This window comes from Canis lupus, chromosome 20 (genome assembly GCF_003254725.2).
Source record: "Canis lupus dingo isolate Sandy chromosome 20, ASM325472v2, whole genome shotgun sequence".
In the NCBI taxonomy this organism is placed as follows: domain Eukaryota; kingdom Metazoa; phylum Chordata; class Mammalia; order Carnivora; family Canidae; genus Canis; species Canis lupus.
This window is the reverse complement of record NC_064262.1, coordinates 39,721,946-39,749,413: the sequence shown is the minus strand read 5'-3', so window position 1 is coordinate 39,749,413 and position 27,468 is coordinate 39,721,946. Positions and strand designations below refer to the sequence as shown.

At 53.6% G+C, this 27,468-nt stretch overlaps 3 protein-coding genes across 8 annotated transcripts; 1 reads left to right on the top strand and 2 right to left on the bottom strand.

The window, feature by feature from the left end:
• Positions 1-634: 634 nt before the first annotated feature.
• Positions 635-11,802, bottom strand: CDHR4 (cadherin related family member 4). Its single transcript, XM_035703393.1, has 20 exons — positions 11,620-11,802; positions 11,299-11,389; positions 7,553-7,737; positions 7,265-7,427; positions 7,097-7,188; positions 6,270-6,380; positions 5,519-5,622; positions 5,189-5,325; positions 4,715-4,904; positions 4,465-4,618; positions 4,124-4,211; positions 3,598-3,801; positions 3,378-3,517; positions 2,995-3,145; positions 2,687-2,907; positions 2,307-2,449; positions 1,743-1,799; positions 1,554-1,641; positions 1,297-1,327; positions 635-788 (listed from the first exon to the last, which is right to left on the bottom strand). The coding sequence occupies exons 1-20, from the start codon at positions 11,800-11,802 to the stop codon at positions 733-735; spliced, it is 2,589 nt and encodes an 862-aa protein (XP_035559286.1). The 3' UTR covers positions 635-732.
• INKA1 (inka box actin regulator 1) lies at positions 5,931-13,435 on the top strand. 4 transcript variants are annotated; one of them, XM_025455902.3, is made up of 2 exons: positions 5,931-6,135; positions 12,598-13,435. In XM_025455902.3, the coding sequence occupies exon 2, from the start codon at positions 12,628-12,630 to the stop codon at positions 13,390-13,392; it is 765 nt and encodes a 254-aa protein (XP_025311687.1). In that variant the 5' UTR covers positions 5,931-6,135; positions 12,598-12,627; the 3' UTR covers positions 13,393-13,435. The 4 variants fall into 4 exon arrangements, with proteins under 4 accessions (XP_025311687.1, XP_025311684.1, XP_025311685.1 ...); XM_025455899.3 differs by lacking the exon at positions 5,931-6,135 and adding an exon at positions 11,635-11,851; XM_025455900.2 differs by lacking the exon at positions 5,931-6,135 and adding an exon at positions 11,790-11,929.
• Positions 13,436-13,619: 184 nt separating this feature from the next.
• UBA7 (ubiquitin like modifier activating enzyme 7) lies at positions 13,620-22,437 on the bottom strand. Of its 3 annotated transcripts, none has more exons than XM_035703174.2 (24): positions 22,200-22,437; positions 21,949-22,117; positions 21,714-21,848; positions 21,507-21,613; positions 21,078-21,168; positions 20,869-21,004; positions 20,573-20,670; positions 20,333-20,479; positions 19,691-19,876; positions 19,445-19,552; positions 19,212-19,292; positions 18,977-19,132; positions 18,703-18,868; positions 18,418-18,623; positions 18,254-18,318; positions 17,979-18,162; positions 17,826-17,900; positions 17,401-17,584; positions 16,820-16,902; positions 16,460-16,552; positions 16,176-16,367; positions 14,474-14,566; positions 14,299-14,399; positions 13,620-13,833 (listed from the first exon to the last, which is right to left on the bottom strand). In XM_035703174.2, exons 1-24 carry the CDS (start codon positions 22,253-22,255, stop codon positions 13,704-13,706), a joined length of 3,042 nt encoding a protein of 1,013 aa, XP_035559067.1. In that variant the 5' UTR covers positions 22,256-22,437; the 3' UTR covers positions 13,620-13,703. The 3 variants fall into 3 exon arrangements, with proteins under 3 accessions (XP_035559067.1, XP_025311676.1, XP_035559068.1); XM_025455891.3 differs by having other exon boundaries at positions 19,691-19,861; positions 22,200-22,436; XM_035703175.1 differs by lacking the exons at positions 13,620-13,833; positions 14,299-14,399 and having other exon boundaries at positions 14,524-14,660.
• Positions 22,438-27,468: the final 5,031 nt, after the last annotated feature.

The following is a 27,468-nucleotide window of genomic DNA, read 5'->3' as shown; positions in this document are numbered from 1 at the left end:
CTCAAGTCTGCACCAACTCTCACCTCAATGCAAAAGCTCCAGATCTTTCCCAAGAAAACCTCTACACACAGTCTGCAATTGGCCCTAGAGGTTGGTGAGGGCCCTCAAACAGCAACAATGTCCTCTGTTCAGTGGGAAAAGGAAGCTCCCCATCCGCTAGAGCAGGTAGTCTCTGAAGGGACAGGCTGACTGGTAGCCTCCTATGTCACTAACAAGGATAACAGACTCTTACCTTTGCATTAATCATGGTCAGTCAGAGAGTCATACAATGCCTTCTCAAAAGAAAAATAATCTGGGCAGCCCAGGTGGCTCAGCAGTTTAGCGCTGGCTTCAGCCCAGGGCCTGATCCTGGAGACCTGGGATCGAGACCCACATCGGGCTCCCTGCATGGAGCCTGCTTCTCCCTCTGCCTGTGTCTCTGCCTCTCTCTCTCTGTGTCTCTCATGAATAAATAAATAAAATCTTAAAATAAAATAGGATAAGAAAGAAAGAAAGAAAGAAAGAAAGAAAGAAAGAAAGAAAGAAGAATAATCTACTCTCTAGAGTGTTCCCAGAAGGCAAGGCACTCTAAGTAAGAACAAGGAAGCACAGATCTCCGAGCTTTTCCCACGGTGGGTTTCAAGGCTGGGACTCCTCCATTTGTAATTTTGTTTATTATTGATTCAGCTTGAAGACTCAGCCCATGATCATGGGAAGAAGAAATTCCACACACAGTGAAGCAGCTTCTCGGCCTCAGAGCCAGCGCCGGGCTCCCGTGAGCGTGTTGAACAGGTAATCTCTGCCTGTACCTGAACTCAGATGAACAGGAGGGAGAGAGGGCACTGCTGATCTCAGCAGAATAGCCTCTTTCCCTTAAAATTAAGGGAAGACATTCCAGAACCATGGTGAGACCCTCCTTCTTGATCCAACCTGTCCCCTCCCTCCTTTCTCAGCAATCCTGTGAGGTTTAGCTCAAATGCACAGGAAGCATTCTCGATTCTCCCAAACTGGACACCAGCCCCCCCTAAGCCCAGTGCCAGAGTACTATGCCATAAATCACTGATGACAGTATAATATCTGAGGGCCTCTCCCCTCACCACCCTTTTCTCCATGGGCAGAAACCAGACCAGGTCTGAGTCACCTTCTGGTCCTATAAGTGTTTAAGAAACATTAGCTGAAAAGTGAATGGGGGTGAGAACAGACCCCATTCAGGGAAAAAGTAGATAGTGAATGCTTGGTGTAGAAGGAAATACTGAGATGGGCTAAGGAGAGAAAGTGGACCCAGGTGGAGAGTGGTTTGGGACGAGGGGGGCTCACGGGGGTCCTGTGCTCTGCCATCAAAGTGCTCCTGATGGGAAGAATGAGAAGGGGCAATGAGTTGAGCCCTGCCCCTGGGGAGCAGCTGGAGATCTGCTCCCAAAGGGGTCAGAAGCCCACCTGCCTCCACCATCCTGATGGTGCTGGCATGGGCTCTACCACAGGGGTACCCATCTACAAGGAAGGAGGCAGGCTTGGCTGGGGAGTATTCTAGAGCAGCCTCAGTGCCCACTATACTGGATGGTAGGTTGGCATACCAGGCTCATGACACTGCTGGGTGCTTGGGGCATCTCCATCCTTGGTGCCTCTATGAACCCCTCAATGGACTCCTCAGTTCCCTGGATACTAGGGCAAAGTAAGAGCAGGAAAACAGAATAAGGGTCTTGGCTCCAGCCCAAGTTTAAGAGATGGACTCTCAAACATAGAGGTAGGCAAAAGAGACTGACCTGTTTAGTAGCAGCTCGTGGGCTGGTTTGTTTGGTGTCTGTAGCATCTGGGCCAACCTAAAATGCCAGGAGGAGGGACCAGTCAGTGAGGGCAGCAGACTTGCTGGCTCCAGGAACCAGCGTCATTCATCTGCCCCTTTATACTGGGGATAGCCGATGTCTGTATGCAATACCCACATTGTTACCCTCACCTTCCCCTAAGATTCAGTCCTGTGCCCACAGAAAATTCATTCTTAGGGGCAGATTAGGTTTGAAGTGGAGGGTTGGGGTCAGAAATAGGGGTAAATGCCCAATGGATGACAAACTCCCAGTTTCAAACACTGGCCTCATCCATACCCAACCCCATTCCAAGACCAGGCTCTGCCAGTAATGGAGACAACTTCTTCCCAGTGCCTCTCTGCCTCTAACATGATGACCTCTGGAGGGAGAGCAGCCCCCATTGATATCAGTTTGTCTGCACATCAATTTGGGCATTATCATCAAATCTTGGTGAAACCACTTATCACAGATGGGGTCCATTAGCAGGCTGGGGTAAGGCAGAGCGCAGAGGGATAGGAACCCTACCCCTGGAAGAGCCTGCTGAAGAGCCAGCCCAGAGCCAAGAGAAAGAGGGCACTGGTAACTGTCAGCACCACCACAAACCAGGGTTCTGGCTGCCAGAAAACCTCCGTGTCTGTCACAAGCAGGGGTGTCATCATCGAAGGCACCTGAAATGGAGGCCACAGCCTTGCTAAAAATGTCCTGATCATCCAGCCTTCAAATCTCTCCGAGGGTTGGGCCACCCCACACCCCTGAGTTGCTCTTCTGTATTGCCAGTTCTTTGCATTCAATGGCTCCCTCTGGAATGCCATCCCCCATCATTCCACCTGGAAAACTGGGTCTCCTTGCCCTTTAAGGCCCTCTCTCCCCACCTCTCAAGGTCCCAAGGACCAACTCCCCCTCACTGTGACTCTGTGGATGCGGGTGGATGCTGTGCTGGCATTCCAGGGTACGACATGCACAATGATGGTGGCTGTGGTGCTGAGATGGGGGATAGAGGGACCTGAATCGGCCACACGGATCAATAGCTCATAAGAATGGGACTGCTCTGGCCAGGGGGGCCCCAACATGATATCGTTGTACACCAGGATGGCTCCTTGCAGGCTGAATCGGCTCTGACTAGTCCCTGAAAATAGAGAGGCAGAAGAAGGGAACCATTGCTGGCCTTGGCCTGCTCCTTCCCCAACAGCCTGGTGGCCTCCATGGCCCTCACCTCCCACGATGCTGTAGGAGAAAGTCAGACGCTGTGGCTCCTGAGGAACCCAACATGACACCTTGGTCACCTCCACACTACGGCCCAAGGGAGTGTAGATGGTGAGTTCCTGAAATGGGGGCTGACACTCGGGGGAATGGTCGTTCACATCCTGCAGGAAGGTAGCCAGATCACCCCAGATTCCCCAGGCCAGCCCCTCAGTCTCTCCCTACCTCAGCCAGAGCCTAGGTGTCAGGAAACCAGTTCCAAAGGTTTCCACAATGAGACACCACCCCCTTCCAGCCAACCAATGGAGGAAACTTCAGCAAAGTGTAGAAAAGCAGAATGCCAGGGGAAGATGTGAACACTTTCCAATTTCTTCCAAGGTCTTGAGGCTCGATTACCTCAACCTCGATGGTAATGGTGCAGGAACCAGAGCGGCGCTGGGTGGGGTCCTGGTCTTGGCTATGGTCAGTCACCAGGACAGTGAGCCTGTATGATTTCTGCAGTTCATAGTCCAAAGATCCCAGGAGGTGAATCTCCCCTAGAAGAGATGGCCACAGCCTCAGTCTGCAGAGTCAATTCTGGTTCCATCCCTCCATCCCAGCCCCAAGGTGGGAGTACCGCTGAGACGGTCCACAGAAAAGGTGCTGGGCCCACCAGAGATGAAGTACTCAATGCTGTTGTGTGGGTAATCCTTGTCCATGCCCACCACAGAGCCCAGCAGGGTGTAGGGCCCTGCATCTTCCCGGATCCGGAATGTATGTGGAACACAGGCTGGAGAAAACTCGTTGACAGGAGTCACCATCACCAATACTGGCACCTCAGCTGGAGGCCATTTGGCAATCAAGGAGCTAGCCTGGGGTGCCCAGCCCTTCCCTGGGGTGTGAGGAGGGAGACATGGCCCTGCCCTGGGGATCTAAGGAGGGAGAAGGTCTGGAAGAAGGAAGAGCAATAGCCATTCCTTACTTGTACTCCCATGGGGTTTGGGGGGGGGGTGTCAAGGAGAGGAGAGATAATGCCCCCCTGGGGTTCTGATGAGGTGGAGACAACTCTGCCCTATTGATCTCCATAACTCTATCTTGAGGATATGGAGAGGGGTACAGAACAGCCCTGTCCTGAATGTCCAGGCCTGGGTGTGGTCACTCACTCAGGGGCTGATCACCATTGAGCACCAGGATGGAGGCTGCATGCTGAAAGCAGGCCCCAGGAGCATCACAGTCCAGTGTAGCATTCACCTGGCCAGAGGGAGCACAGAGTGATGCCAAGCCAAGGCCTGGAAGAGCCTAGAGCCACACTGGGCTGCATCAGATCAGGGCATCCACACATCGTCAACCCTGAGCCTCTGTTTTCTGGACTACAAAGCAGATTGACTTCACTACCATCTTCTTTACCGCCATGGCCTCAGCTCCCACAGACCCTTGCCCCCCGACCCTCCACCTTCCTGTCCCGAACACCCTGAACATGAGTCTGGAGGCAGGGACTGGGCACCTCCAAGGCCCTGTCTCGAAGGCAGAGGCTAGCTAGGCCAGGAGGACTGTAGAACCGCAGCTCGTAGTCGAGGGTAGAGCCAGAAGAGTCTGGATCAGTACAAGTGAAGGTGTTCAGCACAGTGCCCACCAGCGTGGTCTCGCGTATTTCAGTCCTGAAAACAGAGTGTGGGCAGCAGGACAAGAATTGAACAGGACCACGAGCCATGGCCATCACCCCAGTAGCTTAGGTAAAGTTCCTGTATACTCACACCAGCATCGCTGGGAGGCAGCGCGGGGGCCAGCGGTTAACCGAACGCACGTTCACCGTGAGATCGAGCTCTACGCTGGCCCGCGGCCTGAGCCGCTCATAGGCCTTCACCCGCAGCCTAGTGACTGCCACGCCCGCGCCCCGGGCCAGCGCCGACTCCAGGGGCGCCGCGGTGCGGACCAAGCCGTCGGCTGGGCGGGATAGGGGTGGGAATGCTGAGGTTAGCCCCGCCCCCAGCTCTGTCGGGTCCCCATCCTCCCAGGGCTCCATCGCAGCGGGAGGGCGCTGAGCCTGGCCACCCTCGCCACCATCTCCGAGGTCCCCTCTAACTCTAGCCCAGCCCCCAAACATCCACCGCGCCCCAGTCTGCCTTGGCTCCAGCCTCGTTTCTCAGGAGCGCGAGGAGGTAGCACGGGTCTCTTAGGACCAGCCACAGAGGCATTCCGCACGCACCCCCCACCCCAATGCCCCTCACCACGTCCGATGGAGAAGAGAGGGCAGGGCACTGGGGAGAGGATTTCGTAGCGCACGTCGAAGCCCCGGGCCCGAACCTGAACCACCTCACTGCCGGGGGCCAGGTCCTCCCGGATAGTGATATTTGGGGCCTGCTGCCTGGACCAAAAGGGGGGCACTAGCTCATGTCCGCTCACGCCATGCCCTGGCCCTGTCCACAGGCCCCTCCCCCGGGGCTCCTCATACAGGAGCTGGCTGGGGACACCCAGGAGCCCCACATCTTAACCTCACTCCTCATTCCCTGGGGCTAAGCCTTGCCACTCCCACTGTACCCAGGGTAGGGGAGCCTTACAGGAAGGAGATCTGACTGGAGGGAGCAGGCAAAACTTTCACCTTCAGCGTCCCATGGCAGCTTCGATTTTGTCCAAAGGTCACCAAAATCTGAAGCTGGAAGACCTGCAGTGCACACAAAACAGGAAAGGAACTATGAGTCTACCTATATGTCTGTGTCTAGTCTTCCCTCCGAATAGGTACTCCCTGCCTCAGGCCCTCCACAAGGAGCCCCAACACTCACTCTGCCCTATGACCCGTCACTCTGCTGACAGGTACTCCTTTGAGTCCTAGTCTTTGGGGCTATAAATTCTTCTTTAAGGATGCTAACAATGCAAAGAAGTGTGATATCTGAGTCATTTACAATGTGACATCATCTTAGAGCCAATCCTTAAGACATGGAAGTTTTAAAGAAGGAATTTCTTTTCTTTTTTTAAGAAGGAATTTCTTTAACCTCCTCCAGACTGTACTGGCCACTTCACCCAGAACTTTCTCTTCTTGTGTGACTGCTCTGCACACTCTTAGTTCTATAAAAGGAACTGGGAGCTCCCAGAACCAGAGATCCCTTTTCTTTCTGGAACTCCAGAACCCAGGACAGAACCAGGCCAACATTGGAGCACAGCCAGCACGTGACAACAGGTACAGATATGGGCTATGTCTGAGCAGGGCAGCAAAATCTAGAAGGCCAAGAACAAATAAACCTCTAGGAGGTGGTGGCTCTGTACATTGTATGCCCCATCCATGGGTATCCCCAGGTCCCAAGTCAAGCTCACCTTTTGACCCTGGCCTTTGAGGCCCTGGGATGGCGCCAGCAGCCAACCTTGCCCATTGATAGAGAAAGGTCCAGGGAAGTATGGAGGGTCCTGGGCACTGATGATGCTTATCTGACAGGATAGAGGTGCTAAAGGCTGCCGCCCCAGCCCACAGTGCCCCCAAGCATCCCTGTCAAAATCTCCCATCAACCCAGCAGGTACCTGCCCACACCCAGCTCTCTCATACCCCACCAGGAGGTGGCTCCCCAACCTCCACCCTGACCCCTGGCCCTGATCTTCAATCTTTTCTGCTTTTAAATCAATCATTTTTTAAAGATTCATTTATTTATTCATGAGAGACACAGACTGAGAGAGAGAGAGAGAGGCAGAGGCACAGGCAGAGAGAGAAGCAGGTTCCATGCAGGGAGCCCGATATGGGACTGGATCCTGGGTCTCTAGGATCACGCCCTTGACCGAGGGCAGTGCTTAACTGCTGAGCCACCCAGGCTGCCCAACCATTTTGTTTTTTAAACTACATTTCTTTTTCGGATTACAAAAGTGATACAGAATGTCCATGAAGAATTCAGGACACACAGGAGAATCTGAAAGAACACAACCCCCTGGGATATCTTTGGTCACCCGATTGACCCCATTGGGAGGTTATTGGGGGTAGGCAGCCCTCAGTGGCTCTCTCCAAAAGCATGTATCATGCAGAGGCTTAGCTGGCACTAAAGGGTCCCTCTGAAGTCTGTGTTTGGCCAGAGAGGAGATGGGCCAAGGAGGGGCCTGGTTCGGTTTCCCATATGCCTCCCCCACCCTGTCCCCCACTGCCCATGTGTTGGGCTCACCTGGGCACGCTGAAGTTCCACGCCTGGGAGCAGCAGAGTGTACAGCTGGGTCCCGGGTGTGACTGTTTCCCGAACCTGAATGATTTCCCCAGCTAGCCAGAGGGAAGGTCAGGGAGGCTCTGTTCAGACCATGCCTGCCCACCCCCTGCCTGCTGCCCCTGGCCTCACCTGGGCTGGCAAATCGGCCAGCACATGAGCTATAGCCAGGGTCCCGCTGCACATCCACAAAGAGCAGTCCCTCCATCACGTAGTTGCCACATGTGAACCGCAGCTGCAGTTCATAGTGGTTTACTGCTAGGGCATCCAGCCGGGCTGAGCTGCTTAAGGTCACCTGGGACAGATGGGCAGTGCCATGTGGGACTCTAGGCTCTCCATCCCCCTATACTACCTCTAGCTTTGTGAATTTAGGGTCTGCCCTTGTTCCCCCATGGTTCTCATCTGTGCCCATTACCCTACCATGCCCATATAGATCCCGTGCCACCTGGTCAGGCTGGGTGGGTTGAAGAAGGTGGTGGGTGGCTTCACATGGATCAGCTCCAGGATGGGCATGTGAAGAGTACAGTTGAAGGGAAAGGATTTAAGGATGGTCCCGGGTCCCTGGCTCTCAGAGACATTTATGAACCAGGGCAGGCAGTGGACTTCTGTGAAGAAGAGAATTCAGGGCAGCCCAGGTGGCTCAGCGGTTTAGCGCCACCTTCAGCCCAGGGCGTGATCCTGGAGACCTGGGATAGAGTCTCGCATCCGGCTCCCTGCATGGAGCCTGCTTCTCCCTCTGCCTGTGTCTCTGCCTCTCTCTCTCTTTCTCTCTCATGAATAAATAAATATATTTTTATTTTTTAAAATTTTTATCTATTTATTTATGATAGTCACACAGAGAGAGAGAGAGGCAGACACATAGGCAGAGGGAGAAGCAGGCTCCATGCACCGGGAGCCCGATGTGGGATTCAATCCCGGGGTCTCCAGGATCGCGCCCCAGGCCAAAGGCAGGTGCCAAACCGCTGCGCCACCCAGGGATCCCAATATTTTTTTTTTAAAAGAAGAGACAATTCAGGCTTGAGGACCTCTCCCCCAGGCTCATGGAACCACAGATATGAGCCTTCTGCCTCAGCCTGCCTCGGGTCATCACATCTTGAGACCAAGCAGCCAAATCTCATCCTTGTCCCCCACATTCAACCACAGCTCAGCTCACTTAACAGAATGGGAGCCAAGACTTGGTTGAGGAAGCAGCCACGATAAGGAATGAGGATCAGGGGATGCCTGGATGGCTCAGTGGTTTAGAGCCTGCCTTCGGCCCAGGGCATGATCCTGGAGTCCTGGGATCAAGTCCCACATCGGGGTTCCTGCATGGAGCCTGCTTCTCCCTCTGCCTGTGTGTCTGCCTCTCTCTCTCTCTCTCTCTCTCTGTGTCTCTCATGAATAAATAAATAAATAATCTTTAAAAAAAAAAAGGGAATGAGGATCGGGGAGTTAGATCTTTGCCCTTCCCTGGCTCTCCCACAGCCCCTGCCCTACGCAGTAACCTATCTGAGACGAGTCACAATTCCATTCCACTGCAGAGTGTGTTGGGGCATGAGCATTGGGTTTCCCCCACCCACCAGCTCCTCACCAGAGGCAACCAGAGCAAGTAGAAGCACTGGGGGCCTGAGCAGTGCCATCATGGCCTGAAGATACCAACAGCAGAAGAGACTCCGGCAGACCAGACGTGTTTGTCAGGCCTACCCCGTTGTCAGGCCAGTTGCTTAAACACAGCCGGGCAGGCTGGACTCTTGGGCCTCCCAGATCCAAGCCCCACCCATCCCTGATGACCTGAGCTCTAGACTCCAGACAGGCATTAAGAGGCTTGGACAACCCCAAGTTTCACTGCTTCCAGTGAATTCTTCCGTTCGTTACTACAACCCAAAGGAAATGTTAGGGGAAAGGATCAAACTTCAGGTAGGGAAACGGAGGCTTAGAGAAGTAAGCCTTGGTCATGCAGTCTTAGAGACAGCATAAGCACGGCACCTGGGAAAACTGGGCTAAGGATTTGCTACCCTACAGAGTCCAAACTCCAGATGCCCACCCCCTCTCAGCATTAGAACATTATCTGCCTTCAAGTCTGAGCCCAGCCATCAACATAATCTCTTAAAAGTTGCCTGCATTCAAAAAGCAAAAAGTGTCATTGGTAGTATAAATCAAAATAGTGGTTGGCTTTGGATATATCAACTGGAGGGGGCGCAAAGTATCCTCCTATGGAGTAGCTGGGGATGGTCTATACCTTGATCTGGGTGACAGGTGTACAAGGGTCTTCAGATTTTAACATTTATTGAGCTGTACCTTTGAGAGTTGTCCATTTGTTACATTTATATGTCAGTTTTCAAAAAATGTCTACGCTTAATTTTTCTAGTTCTTCCTCTCTCACTCTCTTCTGCCAACTGTCATCAAGTTTGTCTCTCTGTGAAACTGCCCTTGTCAGAGTCCTCGGAGATGTGCATACTGCCAAATCCAGTTCTTTCTTCAATCTTACCTTCCTGGCAGTGTTTGACACTTGCTCCCTTGGCTCCTAAAGTGGCCTCGCTGTTTCCTTCCACCTCCCTGGCAGTTTCTGCTTAGCTCCTTTGCTGGTTCTGCTTCCCTACCATGACCAAGAGGACTGTTCCAGGGTTGAGTCCTGACTGCTGCCTCTGCCTACATTCACCTCCCAAGCCCATGGCCTTAAATACCATCCACTCACTTTGCCTTCCAGACTAAGGCTTCGGTGTGATCTCTCTCCCATATTCCAGGATCATACACCCAGTGGCTGACCCTGCATCTCATGTTAGATGTCTAACAGGCACCTAAGGGCCACATGTCCACAGATAATGGTTTGGTTTTCCTTCCCAAACTCGTCCTTCTTCAGTCTTTCCTGGATCAATTCGCAGCAATTTCATCCAACCAGTTGTTCTGGCCAGAAATCTAGAAGTCGTGCTGGATGCTCTTTTTTCCTTACCCATATTCATTTATCAGCAAGACTTTATTTTAGCTCCAAAACATACTTCAAAGTCACCCCCTTCTGTGGCCCAGCTCCACTCTTGATGGATGAGGGCAGGAGCCTTCACTCTAACTACAGAGTGGTTCTCCTAAAGCAGCTGGGATTATCCAAACAAGAGCCAGCCCAGGTCATTGCCTGCTCAAAAGCCTCAGTGCTCCCCATCACACCAAAAACAAAACCCTTTATTTCCTTCTAAGGCTGCTAGAAGCCTGGTTTTACTGACCTCCTCATTTCCTCACCTATTACCATCTAGATACCTGGGCCTTCTTTATGTTATGCCCTGTGCAACTCTTCTCTTCTCAGGGCCTTTAATTGGCTGATGCTTCTGCCTAGAATCTCTTTTCTTTCTTTCTTTCTTTCTTTCTTTCTTTCTTTCTTTCTTTCTTTCTTTTCTTTCTTTCTTTCTTCTTTCTCTTTCTTTCTTTCTTTCTTTCTTTCTTTCTTTCTTTCTTTCTTTCTTTCTTTCACCTTCTTTCCTTTCTTCCTGAGACAGCACAAATGGGTGGGGGCAGAGGGAGAGAGAATTTTAAGTAGACTCCACATTCATCGTGGAGTCCAATTTGGGCTCTGTATCACCACCCTGAGATCATAACCTGAACTGAAATCAAGTCAGAAACCTAACTTACTGAGCCACACAGGCGCCCCTAGAATATCCTTCTTGATTTCCCATGATGGTTCATTCAGATCCCATGCAGAATGCCGCTTCCTCTGCGAGTCCCCTCTCCCAGACTAGCCCGGCCACCCTCATTCCCGCTACTTTTCTGTCTATTGACTTGTCTAGTCTTTCTCAAGTTAGACTGTATCCTGGAATCTAGCCTCGGATCCTGGAGCGGCCTCCAGGAACTGGCTCTGACTATTCTGGACAGAGTGCCGCCCTAACCCCCTGCGTTCTAGGTTGGCTTGTGTTGCGGGCAGAGGGAAACGAGTGGAGTTGCCCAGGTAATCGTGGCTAACCGCGGCTCCCCACTAGGGGGCGGCCCCGCCTAGCTCTGCCCAGACGCGCGGTGGGAGAGGGCGCGGGCTGCGCCTGGGCTGAAGCCTTTCTCCCGAGCCGCCGCCGCCGCGGCGCGGTCCGGTGCTCCCTGAATCCTCAGAGGGGGCAGATCCTCCCATCGCTTCCAGGGTTGTTGACGCCCGCTCCAGGAATGGATTCAGTGGGTCGGGCCCAGAGCAGCCACGGGACTGTGGGTCCCACGCTTGGGGGCGCTCTGCCCGCACGTGGGCGTGGCTGGCGGGGGTGGGGGGATCCGCGCCTTCACCGGGCCCCTGCGGGAGGGACCGCGGTTCTATACCGGAAAAACGGGAAAGCCGAGGCTACCGCGGGGAATCGACTTGTCTCGGGTCCTGCAGCGGAGCTGGAGTCGGCTCAACCGCGCAGGGTGTAGGGGAGCGCCAGCCCCGCCCCTTCCCCCTCCCAGAGCTGGAGAGGAGTGGGGAGGCGGCCTCAGGCTCACCCCCGCCCGGCCCGAGGGGCGGGGCCACTTCAGCCCCGCCCTGGCTCCATTGGGGGCGGCACCAGGGGCGGGGCGCGGCTGCCAGATGTTGGGGCGGCGGCGGCGGGAGCTGCGGAGAGCGAGCAGCCGCGGAACCAGGCGGAGGGCCGGGCGCCGCTGGCCGGCCCGCTGGGCCCTGTGGGCGCCGGTCCCGCTGGAGTTCGAAGAGGAACTGGCAGGCCTGGCGGGCGCTCCGGCACGGGCATGCACAGCGCTCGGCTTGACAGCTTCCTGGGCCAGCTCCGCTGGGAACTGGTGAGGCTTGGGAGCGGGTGTGGCTTGTGAGGACGTGTGCGGGGTGCCCAGCTGCCGTCCGGCCCGAACAACACACGGGTAGGGGCCGTCCCGAGTGCCCATCTAAGGCAGGATGGGGGCGGGGCGGCGCAGATGGCCCAGATGGCCCGCATCGGGTTTCGGACGGTTGGGAGCTGCGCTGGGCATCAAGTAACAGCCGCCCAGCTGGCCTTGCTGCCGGGGCGGCAGAGGGAGTTGGCGGGGAGAAACTTCTTTTGGGGTGGATCAGGGGGCTGAGAGGGACTAAAGAAGTGCTGGCACTGGTGTGGATGCCTTCAACCCCAGACCGACCTGTACCTCCTTCCCTACCCCCTACCTGGCAAGTGCTCTTTCTCTGAAAAAGGCTATGAGCTTTGGGGTGCTGAATCCCTCAGGAAGCAGGGATGCTCCCCCACCCCTAGCCCTGAACAGGACCTACTTCCCGATACAGATAGGCTCCCAACCCTGCCTCCCGCCTTGGTGGCGGGTACCGACTTGCCCAGCTCTGCGTGCTGCAGCCTGCCGGACTGCCACCAGGTCGGCTGATGGGAGCCACACGAGCTACGTGTGCCAGTGCCTCCATGCCGGCCCGGTGCCCACTGGAGGCCTGCTGTCCAGGCCTACAGGCCTATCCAGCCCTCCTGGGCCTTCAGTTTTGGGACTGGTCTGGCCAGGCAGGCAGGGGTGACAAGCAACTCCTCCAACTTGGGCCCTCTCTTTTTCCACAGCTGTGTGGCCGGGACACAGGCTCACCTCCCATGTCTGGGCCCCTTCCAACACCCCCCAAACCTGGCCCATGTGTTCCGCTCAGCCACCGGCTCAGGGCTTCAGATGCCTTGGAAGAGAATTCAGTCTGCTGTGTAGAAGAGGAGGAGGAAGGTGTAGTCATAGGAGACAAGGGTGTTGTCTTGAGGAGCCCCAGGGAACATGCCCTGGACTGGGACTCTGGCTTCTCTGAAGTGTCAGGCAGCACATGGAGAGAGGAAGAATTGCCTGTACTCCAGCACCCATCACCCCCAGCATGGCCCCCACATAGACAACGCCTCTCAGCCAGTGGCATTCCCCTGCCCAGCAGAGCCCCTGCGGCCAGTGCACCACCTGCCCACCGGCCACGTCCCAAGTCTACCCCAGATGCCTGCCTGGAGCATTGGCAGGGGCTGGAAGCTGAGGACTGGACAGCAGCCCTGCTGAACAGAGGTCGCAGTCGCCAGCCCCTGGTGCTGGGGGACAACTGCTTTGCTGACTTGGTGCACAACTGGATGGAGCTGCCAGAGGCAGCGGGTGAGGGGGACAATGGTGGTGGGCCCCGTGCCCGTGCTCGTCCCCCTCAGTTCTTGCTTGGGCTCTCTGAGCAGCTGCGGCGCCAGCTGGCCAGGGCACGCCGGGCGGCTATGGCGGGAAAGCGACTGTCGTGCCCACCTCGCCCGGAACCGGAACTGCCTGCAGATGTCTCACGCTTTGCAGCCCTCATGAGCTGCCGCAGCCGCCAACCTATCATCTGCAATGATGTCAGCTACCTCTGACCCTGCCCTCCAGCCTGGGACAATAAAGGCCTTTTCTGGACTATCCTGGTTCCATACCCCTGAGGCTCTAGGAGGCGACCCCAGCTCTTTGAGGCACACAGCCCAGAAAGGCGAATCTAAAGAGCCCTTTCTCTCCCTGCAGGGGTCCCCATCATGTCCATGTCACACACCCTGTGCATTACACCCTGTGCCCTGTGTTTCATCATCCATCCATTCCACTCACACCCTCCTTCATCAAGTATTTATTGAGTGCCTACTATGGGCTCAGGATGCAGGGCTTGATAGAGCCAGGGAATAGGGCTACTGCCTTGTCACAGCTCATAGTGCAGGGGAGGGAAGGTAGTATCCTCATCTTCACCCTCACAGCTGAGCTCCAGCACCAGTACCCGCTGCCCTGGCTTAGGTATCCAGCCTGTCACCTGCTGTACCAATTCCGTCACCCTGGTAGTATGGGGGAGGGGGAGGTGGGAGAGTGATTGGCTAGGTGAGCAGTGGTAGGCAGAGTAACTGGGCATGGACCAGAGGGTGCTGATGGGCTGTAAGGAGCCTAAGCCAGGGGCAGGAGGAGCTCAAGGCAGGAAACATCTGAAACTATTTTAGGAGCAGCAGGCAGGGCGGGCAAGGAGGCAGGAAGCTATGAGTCCCCTGGGAGTGGGCTGTGAAAGGGGGGCTTAGCAGAGTGTGGGGGAGCTTGTGGAGCTGGCCAAGCAGGCTGTTTGGAGGCCCCTTCTCAAGTTTTCCATCCTCACCCCACCCCCAGCCCATTTGCTGGCTCCATTTGGCAAAAGAAGGTCTCAGGACGGTGTGAGGGGCCCAAATGGGGATGGGAAGAACAAAGACTTCGGTCTCCCACCTCCAACCTCCAGGAACAGAACAAGTCATGGCTAAAGCCAGATGTGGGCTCACCTGAGGGCTAGGCGCTGCGCCTGCTTTTCAGGCAGCCATCCTGCTGAGTAGAGCAGGGACCTCCCATGCAGCAGCATCTTCACCCTCAGCCCAAATTGTTCCTAGTGAAAGACAGGTCAGCTGCCAGCCAGGCCAGGTTGGGCCAGGCCTGAAGGCAAGGAGGAACGGGGCTCACCTGGAGATGGGCCAGCAATAATTTCAGGGTCCTCTCTGGCTGCCCAGCAGGCACCTTCAGACGGTCCCAACAGGTCCATGTCAGGTGATGGAACTGGGGGGGAGGGGGCAGGAGGAGCTTCTCACACACACCCTCCCCCTACCCATTACCAGCAGCTGATGGCCCCTTTCCTAGAGGAGGAGCTGGACTAGAGGCAGGAAACAGAAGCCAGGGGGGTGGGGTTGGAAGGTCGGATCTGGGCCCAGAGTCTCAGCACCCTCTCCGCCTATGCTGGGGCCAGCACAGGAAATGGAGCTATGCCCCCCCCCACACACACACACAAGGAAACAGGCAATCCATCACACAGGCTGTGTGTGTGTGTGTGTGTGTGTGTGTGTGTGTGTGTGTGTAAGGGGGTGGGTGTTGCTTCCTGAGGAAGCAGGAGCAGGGCCACTGCATTCATGGATAAAGTTGCTTGATCCTCAAACGCAAGGCTGGGAGCTGGGGGGTACACCCTGCCCCCTCGTCCTATATTACAAGGGCATCAGACTACATGGGCACTGAGGATCAAGGGGCCCAATGACTGCTTAGGCCCCACTGGCTAAGAGTCCCCAGCAGGGACACAGTCCACAGAGGCCTCTTCTTCCTGTCCCCTTGCCCTCCCTATTTCAAGAGTCTTGGGGTTCTATTGCCTGTTGCTGAGGATGGCAGGCAGCCAGGGGCCAGAAAGGGGCCCTGACAGCCACCCCCCCCCCGAAAGCACAGTGGGGTCAAGCTGAGACAAGGCCAGAGGTGAGTTGGGGGGATCCTCCCTTGCCCCTTCCCCCTCCACCATAGACAAAGGCAGCTTATGTGATAGCTGGAGGAGAGGCCTTGCACAAAGGGGCTCTGTGTACTGTGCCCTGAGGGACCCCAGGGCTGCTCAGCAAAAGCCCAGTGCTGGCCCATGACCTCTCCCCTCTACCCTGGTGAGGGCATTCTCTCCACCCCCTCTCCTGTGCCCTAAGAACATACCAGCTACTGCTGAGCCTGGGCACACAGCCAGGGGCATTCACAGCTCTGCATTCAAAGGAACACACACACACACACACACACACACACACACGGCCAGGAACGCCTGCATGTGTACTCACATGCACACCCATGCACGCCCACACTGAAGAAGAGTGCTGTACTCCCATCTGGCACACAGATGTACAAGCATGCTCCCTCCATGCCCACACACCATAGGGCCGGGGATGCCCAGACCCTGGTGCACTCACATCTGGGAAATGAACACACACATCCCCACCCGCGGTGGTGAGCTCAGTGCCCTTTAACTCAGCTTAGAGGGGGTAGGCCAGGATCCCAGTGCCATACAGGCAGGAAGTTAGGCTCTGTTTGAGGCTAGGGCTCTAGTCACCCCCTCCCTTCCACCTCCCCTTTAGGGGTTTTACTAGAAGGAGGAGGCCGTGAGGGATGTCTGGCTCCACTAATGAGTTAAAGCTGCAGCAACCCCCAGACCCAGGGCAGTGGAGGGTTGCGGGGTGGGGGTGGCTGATGGCTGTTTCCTGTGTCTGACAGGTCCCAGTCTGGCTTCACAGCAGGAAGGGGGCTGGAGAGAGTCTTAAGGACTCATCCAGAGTCTGGGTTCTGGTGCAAACCCAAAGCCAGAGTAGAACCTGTTTTTGGTAGATCCAAGAAAACACCAGGCCTGGTGTGGGGTGGGGTGTCAAGGGCTCACCTTCTGGATGGCTGGGGCAAAAGGTACCCAGCGGTTGAAGCGGTTTTCAGCCAGATGCAGGAAGCAGTGGCGAAAGGCACTGAGGGGCCGGGGCCTGCCCACCACCTTGTATAGCTCTAGGCCCACCAGGCCAGCCACAGCTGCTGTAGTGGTGGCAATGGCTGGGATAATCTTGCCCACAATTCGCTTGCTCTGCCAAGGACAAGAGATTTAGTCTGGACCCAAGGTGTATGGCCAGGGCTTGAAACCCACCTCCAGGCCTGAGCCCCAAGGGGCAGAGTTACCTGGGAGCGGTTGGCAGGGAGGATCCCATAGTTCTGAGCTCGCAGGCTTGCTGCTGCTGCCACAAAGTCCATATGGAAGTTGCTATCATTGTCCTGTGAAGCCCGAGTTACAGTAGTGTTAACACTGCCCCAGAGTTCCTCACCATGGCTGACCACATGTCCCCAGAGAGGACTCCCCAGAATTCTGTGGGGTGGATGCTTGCATCTCCCCACTTATCAGATAAGGAAGCTGAGGCTCAGGGGAAGTGATCTGCTTTTGGGTGTCTGCCAGGAGGAGAATTCAGGCCAAGGGACTCCAAAGCTACCTCTTAGATCTTGCCCCTCCCCAGTTTGGCCCTTCACCCCTCCTTGGACTCTTACCTTCTCAAACTTCAGGGGCTTTAGGGGAGGGCTCCCGCTCCAGACTTCTAGGACTTCTTGCAGTTTCTTTAATTGCTCAGGGCCTAGCAGACGAAAGGGGTGTTGGGCAGTTCTTAGTCCCCACTGTCTGCACTCTTCCTGGAGCTTTGGATCTAGTCTTGGTCTCTCCTAAGCCTAAACCGACCACTTTCAGAGAGACCCCTTAGTCGATGCTGCAGTCTCTCCAGCAGCCCAAGCCCCACTCATGTATGCGCACGTGCATGCATACGTGTGCACATCTGCAGAACTCTGTCCTCACCTGGGGACTGGAGCTAGGTGCTCTCCAGGGCCCAGTGTTTTGTTTTTTTTTTTCCTGAGAATCTGCCATGGGAACAGGGGTGGTAGGGTGTGGGCAGCAGGTAGAGGGCCTACTGAGAGACTAGAGGAGGAGCCCAAATCTTGAAAGAAGCAAGCTCAGGGGGCCTGAGAGATAGTGAGTTGGTCACAGGGCCCGCAGGCCCCCTTTTCCTTCTGCAGTGTAGGTTGAGGATAGGGCCAGACCTTTGGATGGCAGCATGGGGGACTAGAGCCAGGGACCTCACCATATTCAGCAGAAGCTGGAGCTAGCTTCAGGTCATTAGGAGAATTGGGGGCCAAGTGCTGGGGCACAGGCAATGGCAGCAATTTCAGTAGTCCCCTGAGTGCCGTTTGGTCCCGTGAGCCAGGAAGCCCATGCATCTGGGCATACAGGTTAGCAGCTGCCAGCACATAGAGGAGGTGTGTGTCCTGCAGTCAGACCAAGAGCATGGGCAGATGCGTGGATGTGAGTGAGCACGTACAGGTGCAAGGGGTGGGGCTCACCTCCCATTCGCCTATCCACTTCAGTGCCTGCTTCTGTCTCACAATGTGGACACCCACAGGTGCACAACATGGCAACCTCCCTCAGCATCTGTGCATCTCTGCAGAATGCAGAGGTGCCCACCTCTGCTCTGAGGGGTCACATCCCCATCTTGGGATCTCCACTCACTTGGTTGGCATCAAACTCCAAGGGCTGGGGACACTGTTTGGGACCTGACCAGAAAAGAGTTCCATCCTCCAGCACCTAGGGAAATGGAAACTGTTGGGTTGGGTTCAGTCTGGTCCCCCTGAACCCTCAGCCTCCTGGTCCCTAGATACCCACTTTATCAGGTGGGAAATGGTTCAGCAGCTGCATAATGCTATAACAGAAGCATAGTTGCCAGTGGCCAAGGGCCCACAGCACACAGTCTTGCCAGGTCTGTGGACGCTCTCTCAGGATGCCCAGCACCTCCTGCAGCAGAGTCAGCACCTGGGGCCCATCTGTTTCTGCCAGAGAAGTAAGCACCCTGCAGAGAGACAAGGAGGTTTGAGGTGAAGCCCTGAGGACTCTGGTGCTAGGGGCTCTGGAATCCCATTCACTCCTCTCAGTGGCCTTACTGCTGGTTGTGGTTGATGGTCTCAGCAGACAGACAGAAGAGCCCCTCAAACTTGTTCCGGGCCCACTATGGGGGAGAAAAGACCCATGAGGCGTCAGGTAGGGAACAGGTCTATAGCTGAGGACTGAGCTGGGTGGGGCAGGGGTCTCTGGGGGTGCTTCCTACCTGCACGGTGTGTTCTACTCTGCTGGGGAAGTATCTCAGGGTGCAGACAGGGTAGGTAGTTTCCTCAGAAGCTAAAGTCGACGTAGGGGCTCTGTAGGCCTCAGTCACATGAGGCATGAACACTGAAGCATGGCCCATGGTGCCCTGCGTCCCAGCCTCCAGCAGTGGCTTCAGATAGTGGGTACAGCGAGCAGCCACATACTTCCCTAGCAAGGGGGCAGAGGATCAGGAGTGAGGCTGACACTGCTTTGAATAAGGGGCTGAGTTTCAAGGTCAAGCACTCACGGGCCTGGAAACTGTCCAGGGCAGCAGCCACGCCATCCACACGGGAGAAGAAGTTGTCCCCAAAGATATGCTCTGTAGTGGGATCCAGCAACATGGTGAGTGGGGTCACCTGCAAGTCTGAGTTCAGGCGGTGAGTGGCCTCTGCAGCTACCTCTGCCTTCAGCCTCTGAGAAGAGAACAGGAAGATGCTTGGTGTGGGGGTGTGTGTGGCAGGGGGCAGGCATTGTGCAAGGACAGTCCAGGATGCAAGATGTGCGTAGGGGCCAGCACTCACACCAATGTCCTGGGTTGTGAAGAGGAACTGACGGCTGAGATTGGAGTGCTCTACGTGGTCCATGTCGGCAACAGTCACGCCCCCGCTGGGCCCAGCCCCCAGGCCCACTAGGGCAAAACTTTTGAGCAGCTCACAGCCGATAGCACCAGCACCCACCTGCCAGCAGGAGCAGCTTTAGCCAGAGGGCCTAGCCTGACCCTCCCACCAACACCCCCAGCTGGACCTCAGAACTCACCAGGAGGTAGTGCTGCCAGCTCAGCTTCTCCTGAAAACCAGCCCCAAACACTGCAATTTGCCCATCATAGCGGCAACCTCTCTAGGGGACACAGACAGGGGTCAGTGATGGCCACTGGCCTGTGCTGTGTCTCCCTCTTACACTAACTTTTCCAGGTCAGGATCTCTGTTTCTTCCTGTGTCTTCCCTGGTCCTGGGTTTGGAGAAGGCTTGCACCCCTACCCCAGTTCTTACCGGGGCACAGTCCTCTGGTTTGGGAAGGGGTTCGCCATCTTCTGGAAGGCAGTCGAGGGCATCAAAGTACAGCCACTGGTCCAGGGGCATGAACTTCCTGGAAATTGCCTAGAAGTCAGGACTTCCATGTAGGAACTTCTGTCAGCTCCAAGCCTCCAGGGCTGCTGTCTGGCGCTGGGTGCCCTCTCACACCCACACTGATCTCCACACCCTTCTTAGACCTACCCTGCCCATGCCCATGCCCACCTTCAGCACCTCCTGGGCAGCCACTGCACCCATTGTGGCTGCCATGGGGCTCAAGCCACCAGCACTACTCAGGGCGACTGTTTTCACTAGAGCCTCATCCAGCGGCTCTCCTTTTGTCCCCTTCAGTGGTTCCAGGGACCGGGCCAGGCCCACCACCATCTCTGCATCAACCTGGGGGGTAGAACTCTGTGGGTACAACAGCCCCATCCTGAGCTCCATCTTCCACTCAAACCCTTCACACAACCATCCCTCATTTCCACAGAAGAGGAAGCAGACCCTGGTTGTGAAGGCCCAAACCTGTCATGATGTGGCAGGTTAGGCAGGTAGCCTCACTCACCCCACCAGGCTCTGTGCAGCTCCACCAGAGGATGCCTAGACAATGCCCATGGAGGCTCCATCAACATGGGTAGAGATTTCAGCCCAGAACTGAGGGGGAGGCGGCGGCTGGGGTCCCCAGGCTTTGTGCCTGGTACTTTCAGGGACCCGGTCTCTGATCTGGGGACAGTGCTATCATTTCCTTTATGTAAATGGGAAATTGCCTCTGGAACTATAACTCAGGTCTGTGAGATGATAATTGCTGCTTCCTGGCAGATGAGACCCCAATAAGACAGAGGCTGCGGGGGAAGCAATGGGGCCACTCACAGGATCCCAAGGCTTGGGCAGGCGGCCATGGAGGTGCTGGAACTGGTGCAGTGCACGGAAGGCCTGGTGGAGGCACTGGGCACGATGAACTTCCTGGGGACTCTGGGCCACAATACGGGGCTGGAGCAGGGCTACAGCCAAGGGCTTCTGCAACAAGTACTCAGCTCAGGGGCAGGTTCAGAATACCATGGGCCGCTTGAAGTTCCCAAGCTCCCCTACCTCAGATGTACTTGCACTCACATGGCTCACAGTCTTGGGTCTCTTGACCTCAGTGACAGCCCCACCTCGCAAGTAACGGGAGAAAGTTGCCGTGTTCCCAATCTCCAAGGTTCCATCCTCTAGGGAAGATCCAGTCTAGTCAGTATGACCTCTGAACCTGAATAGTTCCTCATATTCTATCCTGACTTGTGTCTGTGTCATCGACCTTGCCCCATACTGAGGAAGCTGGAGGGAGAACCTATCCCCAAGGACCAGGCTGTGTGTGCACCCAGTGGGGGCTTGGGCATTGAGCCTGGAGTTGGAGTGAGTTGGCCTACCCTGCACGCGGATAGGCCGAGGATCGCAGCCATTGAGTTCAACCATGCCCTCAATGCCTGAGAAAGTCACCAAATCCCCATCGCAGAAGTAGTGGTCATCAGTCTCTTTTCTCAGAGTGAGAATTCCAGGGGAGCCCTGGAGAAGAAGTGGCTTGGTTCAGGGGTGCTCCTCTTAGTTAGCAGGTGAGTGCCCACACCTCAGCACCCACCTGGGAGATATGCTGGATGGCAGCTGTCAGAGGTTCTGCCTCTGTAGGGTCTTGCACGGTGAAGTCCTCACCAAAGTCACAGAATAACTGCCTGTGGTGTGATGGTAGGGGTTACTAAGCTGGCCCAGTGGTTATTCCCCATGCTTGCAGTGAAGGGTGGGCGACACGAGGGCAAGTCCAGAGGGCCAGCATTGGGGAAGGAATGCTGGGAGAGGCTTAGAAGCTGAAATTTGAGGGATTTACTGGAGCAGGTCTGGAGCCTGGCGTGGAGGAAGCAGAAGGGTGGGACTGAGGACTACAATCAGAAGGGGATGGTGGGATAGGCCTGGGGCTGGGTGGAGGACCACTAGAGCCAGCCTGGAGCTCGGAGCAGCACTGGGACCTATCACTGCTTGTGATGTGGCAGGTTAGGCAGGTAGCCTCACTCACCCCACCAGGCCCCGGGTGTCGGCCACCAGGAAGCAGATTCCGAGCTCATGGCATAAAGTGCCCACCTTCAACTGCTCCTCCAGCTTCGAGGTAGTTAGCACCACCACCTGGGTGAACCCCATGATCACCAAGGCCAGAACCACTGCTCAGCTCAGGCCAAGAGGAAGGGACTGGGCTCACTTGGAGAGTGGGGTGGGGGTGGGGTACCTGGAAGCCCAGCAGCAGCTCCTCCGTAATGTCACCTGTGTGGACTGACACCTGGACGCCTTTGTTGAGCTTAGCCACAAGTTCTCGAGATGCCTCAGCCCTGCTTGTTTCCAAGTCCTGCTCTGAGAGGAAAAACTGGAGAGAGACCCAGTCTGGCTTGAGCAAGGAGATTTCTCTTGGACCCTATCCCCACCCTGGCTGGGGACCTGTAGCTCCCTCACCCCCCAACCTTCACCTGGGCAGCCAGGTCAGACCAACAGGTGGGGTGGGGATCGTGCAGAGTGAGACTGCCCACACCCATCAGGACCAAGTTTTTGGCCACCTCAGCCCCCAGGCCCTGGAGGCCTGAGAGCAGGACTTTGGCTTCCCGAATTCTCTGCATGGCCGGCATGTCCAGTACATACCTGTGGAGGAGGAATAGAAAGGTAGACAGGAGATTGGAAGTCAGAAGGCCACCCCACCCCCCTTCCCCACCTTGGGCCTCACAGTTGCCGTGAATATAGCTCCTCATCCACCAACTTGGAGGTCTCCAGGACATCCATCCTCAGGCCTGAGGCTGGACAGCAGTCTGCGGTGCTTATAGATAGGGTCACTGTATGCGAGGCTGTGCTGGCAGAGGCCAGTGCCTCACTGTAGCTGGTGCAAATAGGCACTAAGTTTCCGGGTCTGGGAGTAAAGGACACTACTGGCCACGGCTTTCTTCCTGGTTCCTCTGTAATTTCAGGGGAAGTGAAAGTGAAAGTGAAGCTAGACTGAGCCAGCTCCCGGTCCTGCCTCCCGACAGTTGGCAGCTGCAGGGCACGGGCAAAATGGGCCAGAAACTCCTGGGTCTATTTGGCCTCTGTTAGAGTAAGGTGGTTTTTTTTTTTTTTTTTTTTTAGATTTATTTATTTATTTATTTATTTATTTATTTATTTAGAGAGCATGCGAGTGAGTGGGGGGAGGGGCAGAGGGAGAGAATCTTCAAGCAGACTCCCTGCTGAGCAGAGAGCCCACTGACATGGACTCCATCCTATGACCCATGAGACCATGACCTGAGCTAAAACCGAGAGTCATCAGATGCTCAACTGAATGAGCCACCCAGGTGCCCCAGCAGGTATCTTTCTTGAGAAAGGAAGCCATGGGAGGGACACATGTGAGCTGGAGGCAATGGTCTCCTGTGGCTCCCTACATCTCCCAAACCTCAGGCCCCATCCCCCTTGGTGTCTCTGCCTTCATGTTCTGCCACCTACAGAGTGCAGGCAGGAACCCCCGTGTCCTGAGGACTCAACTGGTCCATAACACTGGGTAGAGCCAGTCCCATCTCAGAGGCTGTGAGAGCTTAAGGTTACATTGTCCCAGATCCAGGTGAAGCTTGACATCTTTGGGAGTACCCACTTGGCCCTCGGCCAACTCCTGAGAATAAGAATTCCCCGTGTCCACAGCTGCAAGCTCAGGACAGATGGCAGTCCTAGGTAGCCAGACAGGGAAGGAGTGCTGGGACTCAGAGTGGTCAGTCTATGAGTGCCAGACCTAAGAGTGGCAGCCATGGGACAGCCATGATCACAGATGGCCTTACTTTTCATTTAAATTTTTATTTTGAAATAATTATAGACTCAAAGGATGTTGCAAAAACAGTAGAGAGATCCTGTGTACCCCTCATCCACAGGTGTGGTTGCCTTCTTAGGAACTTGGGGCCAGTTCTCTGGAAGATGGACCACTACTTGCCACAAAACTCCGCAACAGCTAAAACAGATGTGGTCATAAATTCTATTTTTTTTAATTTTTATTTATTTGTGATAGTCACAGAGAGAGGGAGAGAGACAGAGACATAGGCAGAGGGAGAAGCAGGCTCCATGCACCGGGAGCCTGACATGGGATTCGATCCCGGGTCTCCAGGATCGCGCCCTGGGCCAAAGGCAGGCGCCAAACCGCTGCGCCACCCAGGGATCCCTATTTTTTTTAATTGAGGTAAAATTCATATAACATTAAAATAACTATTTTAAACATTAAAATAACCAAAGTGTACAATTCGGTGGCATTTAGTATACTCACAATATTGTGCAGCCACCACCTCTCTGTAGTTTCAAAACTTTTTCATAACCCACTGAAGAACACCCCCCCACCACACTAAATAATCACTATTCATCCCTACACCGATCCTCTGGCAAATACTTAGATTCTTTCTGTCTCCAAGGATTCACATAGTCTGGATATTTCTGTGAAAGGAATCATACAAAATGTGACCTTTGATATCTGCTGTCTTTCACTTAGCATGTTTTTGAGGTTTATCCAAATTATAGCATGTATCAGTACTTCATTCCTTTTTATGCTGAAAGATGTTCCATTGTACAGATACATCATGATTTGTTTATTCAGTCACCTATTGATGGACATTTGAATTGTTTCCAACTTTAGGAGATTATGAATAATGCTCCTATGATCGTTTTTCTTTTTTTTAAAGATTTTATTTGTTTATTCATGACAGAGAGAGAGAGAGGCAGAGACACAGGCAGAGGAAGAAGCAGGCTCCATGCAGGGAGCCCGACGTGGGACTTGATCCCAGGACTCCAAGATCACACCCTGAGCCAAAGGCAGACACTCAACTGCTGAGCCACCCAGGCGTCCCTCCTATGATCATTCTTAAAAATGTATTTTGAGTACTTGTTTTCAGTTATTTGGGGTATATACCCAGGAATTGAATTGCTGGGCTGTATGGTAATGTTTAATTTTTTGAGGGGCCAACAGCTGTTTTCCACCAACAGTGTACAAAGTTCCTATTTCTCCACATTATAGCCAGCATTGGTTTTTCCTTAAAAAACAAAACAAAACAAAACTTAGGATGGGTATCCTAAAGAATGTGAAGTAGTATGTAATTTTCTTTTCATTCAGTAAACATTTGCTGGGTGTGTCACATGTACAGAAATCAGGACCACACTATCTGTGACTGGCTTATTTCACTTAGCAACTATCTTCAAGGTCCATCCATATCGTAACATAGTACAGAATTTCCTTCCTTTTTAAGGCCACCTAATAGTCCTTACATTTATACACATTTTGCTTATCCATTCATTGATAATGAATCCATTCATTGATGGATACTTGGGTGGCTTCCATTTTTTAGCTATTGGAATAATGGTGTCATGAACATGGGTGTACAAGTATCTCTTTCAGATCCAGTTATTTTGCGTATATATACAGAGATGGAATTGCTGGATCGTTTGGTAATTCTATTTTTAGTTTTCTGAGGAGCTGTCATACTGTTTTGTACAATGGCTGTATCATTTTACATTCCCACCAGCAGTGCACAAAAGTTCCAATTTGTCCAAATTCTCCCTAACACTTATTTTCTATTTTTTAGATAGTAGCCATCCCAATGGATGTGAGGTGGCATCTCATGGTAGTTTTGATTTGTACTTCCCTAATGATTAGTGATATTGAGCACCTTTTCATGTACTTATTGGCCACTCAGATATCTTTGGAGAAATCTCTATTTAAGTTTTTGCCCATTTTTTCCCTTCAAATTTTAATTTAAATTCTTGTTAACATACAGTACAATATTGGTTTCATGAGAATTCCTTAAATGATTTATCATTTACATATAACACCCAGTGCTCTCAACATAAGTGCCCTACTTAATGCTCATCACTCATCTAGCCCATCCCCCCAGCTCCCTCCCATCAATCCTGTTTGTTCTCTAAAGGTCTTTAGTGAGGTGTGTGGGTGGCTCAGTCAGTCATGGTCTCATGGTCCTGGGATCGAGCTGTTGGGCTCCCTGCTCAATGGGGGTCTGCATCTCCCACTCCCTCCACCCTCCCCACTCCCCCACCACTGCTCACGTTCTCTGCAATAAATAAAATCTTTTTTTTAAAAAGTCTCTTATGGTTTGTTTTCCCCTCTTTCCCCACCCCGATACATTCATGTTTCGTTTCTGAAATTCCCCATGAGTGAAATCATATGGTATTTCTGACTTATTTTGCTTAGCATAATACACTGTAGCTCCTTCCATGTCCTTGGGAATAGCCAGATTTCATTCTTTTTGATGGCTGAGTAATATTCCATTGTGTATATATACCACATCTTCTTTATCCATTTATTAGTTGGTGGACATTGGGCTCTTTCCATAGTTTGGCTACTTGTAACCATTACCACTACCTAGTTCTAAAACTTTAAAATCACCCCAGGCAGAGAGGAGGTGGGTGAAATAGGTGAAGAGGTTCAGGAGTACCCTAATTAGGGTGCCTGAGTGGCTCAGTCAGTAAAGCAACTGCCTTTGGCTCAGGTCATGATCCCAGGTTTCTGGGATCAAGTCCCATGCAGGAAGCCCAATTCTCCCTCTCCCCACTGCTTGAGCTCTATCTCTGCCTCTCAAAAAGATAAAGAAAAGCTTAAAAAAAAAGGGCATCCTATTGTGATGAACATTGAGAAATGCATGCAAGTATTGAATCACTACATTGTATAGCTGAGACTAATATGACACTGTATGTTAAATATCCTGGAATTTTTAAAAGATTTTATTTATCTATTTTTAAAGATTTTATTTATTTATCCATGAGAGACACACAAAGAGAGAGGCAGAGACACAGGCAGAGGAAGAAGTAGGCTCCATGCAGAGAGCCCAACGTGGGACTTGATCCCGGGTCTCCAGGATCATGCCCCGGACCAAAGGCAGCGCTAAACCGTTAAGCCACCGGGGCTGCCCTAAAGATTTTATCTATATATTCATGAGAGACACAGAGAGGGAGGCAGAAACATAGCGAGAGAAGCAGGCTCCCTGTGGGGACCCCAATGTGGGACTCGATCCCAGGACCCTGGGATCATGCTCTGAGCTAAAGGCAGATGCTCAACCATTGAGCCACCCAGGTGCCCCTGAGCCACCCAGGTGATCCTGAATTTTTTTTTTTTTTTTAAGTAGGCTCCATGCCTAGCCTAGAGCCTGAAGTGGGGCCTGAACTCACAACCTTGAGATCAAGACCTGGGCTGAGATCAATAGTTGGACACTTAACTGACTGAGCTACCCAGGCACCCCAACTATACTGGAATTCTTTTAAAAGGGGGAAAACGATTTATGTAGCGAGAAAACAAATCACCCCAGACAGAAATTCTCTAACCATTAAGCAAAAAGTCCTTGTTTTCTCCTCACTCTAGCCCCTGGCAACCTCTATTCTATTCCACTTCTCTATGAATTTACCCATTCTTGATACTTCATTTAAGTGGAATCATACAATATTTATCTTTTGAGCCTGACTTATTTCCTTAGGTGTCATAAGTTCTTTTTTTTTTTTTTTTAAGATTTTATTTATTTATTCATGACAGACACAGAAAGAGAGAGAGGCAGAGACACAGGCAGAGGGAGAAGCAGGCTCCATGCAGGGAGCCTGACATGAGACTTGATCCCGGGTCTCCAGGATCACACCCTGGGCTGAAGGCAGCGCTAAACCACTGAGCCACCTGGGCTGCCTAGGTGTCATAAGTTCTTAACCTGTAATGCTGATTCATCAGGTTCCTACAACTGGGAGGTTAATCCTATTGTCCCCGCTTTAAGGAGCCTAAGACAGGGCAGCCCTGGTGGCTCAGCGGTCTAGCGCCACTTTCAGCCCAGGGCGTGATCTTGGAAACCTGGGATCGAGTTCTGAATTGGGCTTCCAGCATGGAGCCTGCTTCTTCCTCTGCCTGTGTCTCTGCCTCTCTCTCTCTCTCTCTGTGTGTGTCTCTCTCATGAATAATAAAAAAAAAGACTCTGAGACACAGAGAGGCTAAATTGCCTAAGATCACT

Coding starts and splice junctions, on each gene's coding strand:
- INKA1 (XM_025455899.3), top strand. CDS start 11,801: ATGCACAGCGCTCGGCTTGACAGCTTCCTGGGCCAGCTCCGCTGGGAA. Junction 11,852..12,597: donor GCCAGCTCCGCTGGGAACTG/GTGAGGCTTGGG, acceptor CTTTTTCCACAG/CTGTGTGGCCGGGACACAGG.
- CDHR4 (XM_035703393.1), bottom strand. CDS start 11,802: ATGCCCGTGCCGGAGCGCCCGCCAGGCCTGCCAGTTCCTCTTCGAACT. Junction 7,428..7,552: donor ACGGGATCTATATGGGCATG/GTAGGGTAATGG, acceptor CATCTGTCCCAG/GTGACCTTAAGCAGCTCAGC. Junction 6,381..7,096: donor TGGAACTTCAGCGTGCCCAG/GTGAGCCCAACA, acceptor CTATCCTGTCAG/ATAAGCATCATCAGTGCCCA.
- UBA7 (XM_035703174.2), bottom strand. CDS start 22,255: ATGGATGTCCTGGAGACCTCCAAGTTGGTGGATGAGGAGCTATATTCA. Junction 16,553..16,819: donor AGCCCCTGAAGTTTGAGAAG/GTAAGAGTCCAA, acceptor CGGGCTTCACAG/GACAATGATAGCAACTTCCA. Junction 16,368..16,459: donor TCCCTGCCAACCGCTCCCAG/GTAACTCTGCCC, acceptor TGTCCTTGGCAG/AGCAAGCGAATTGTGGGCAA.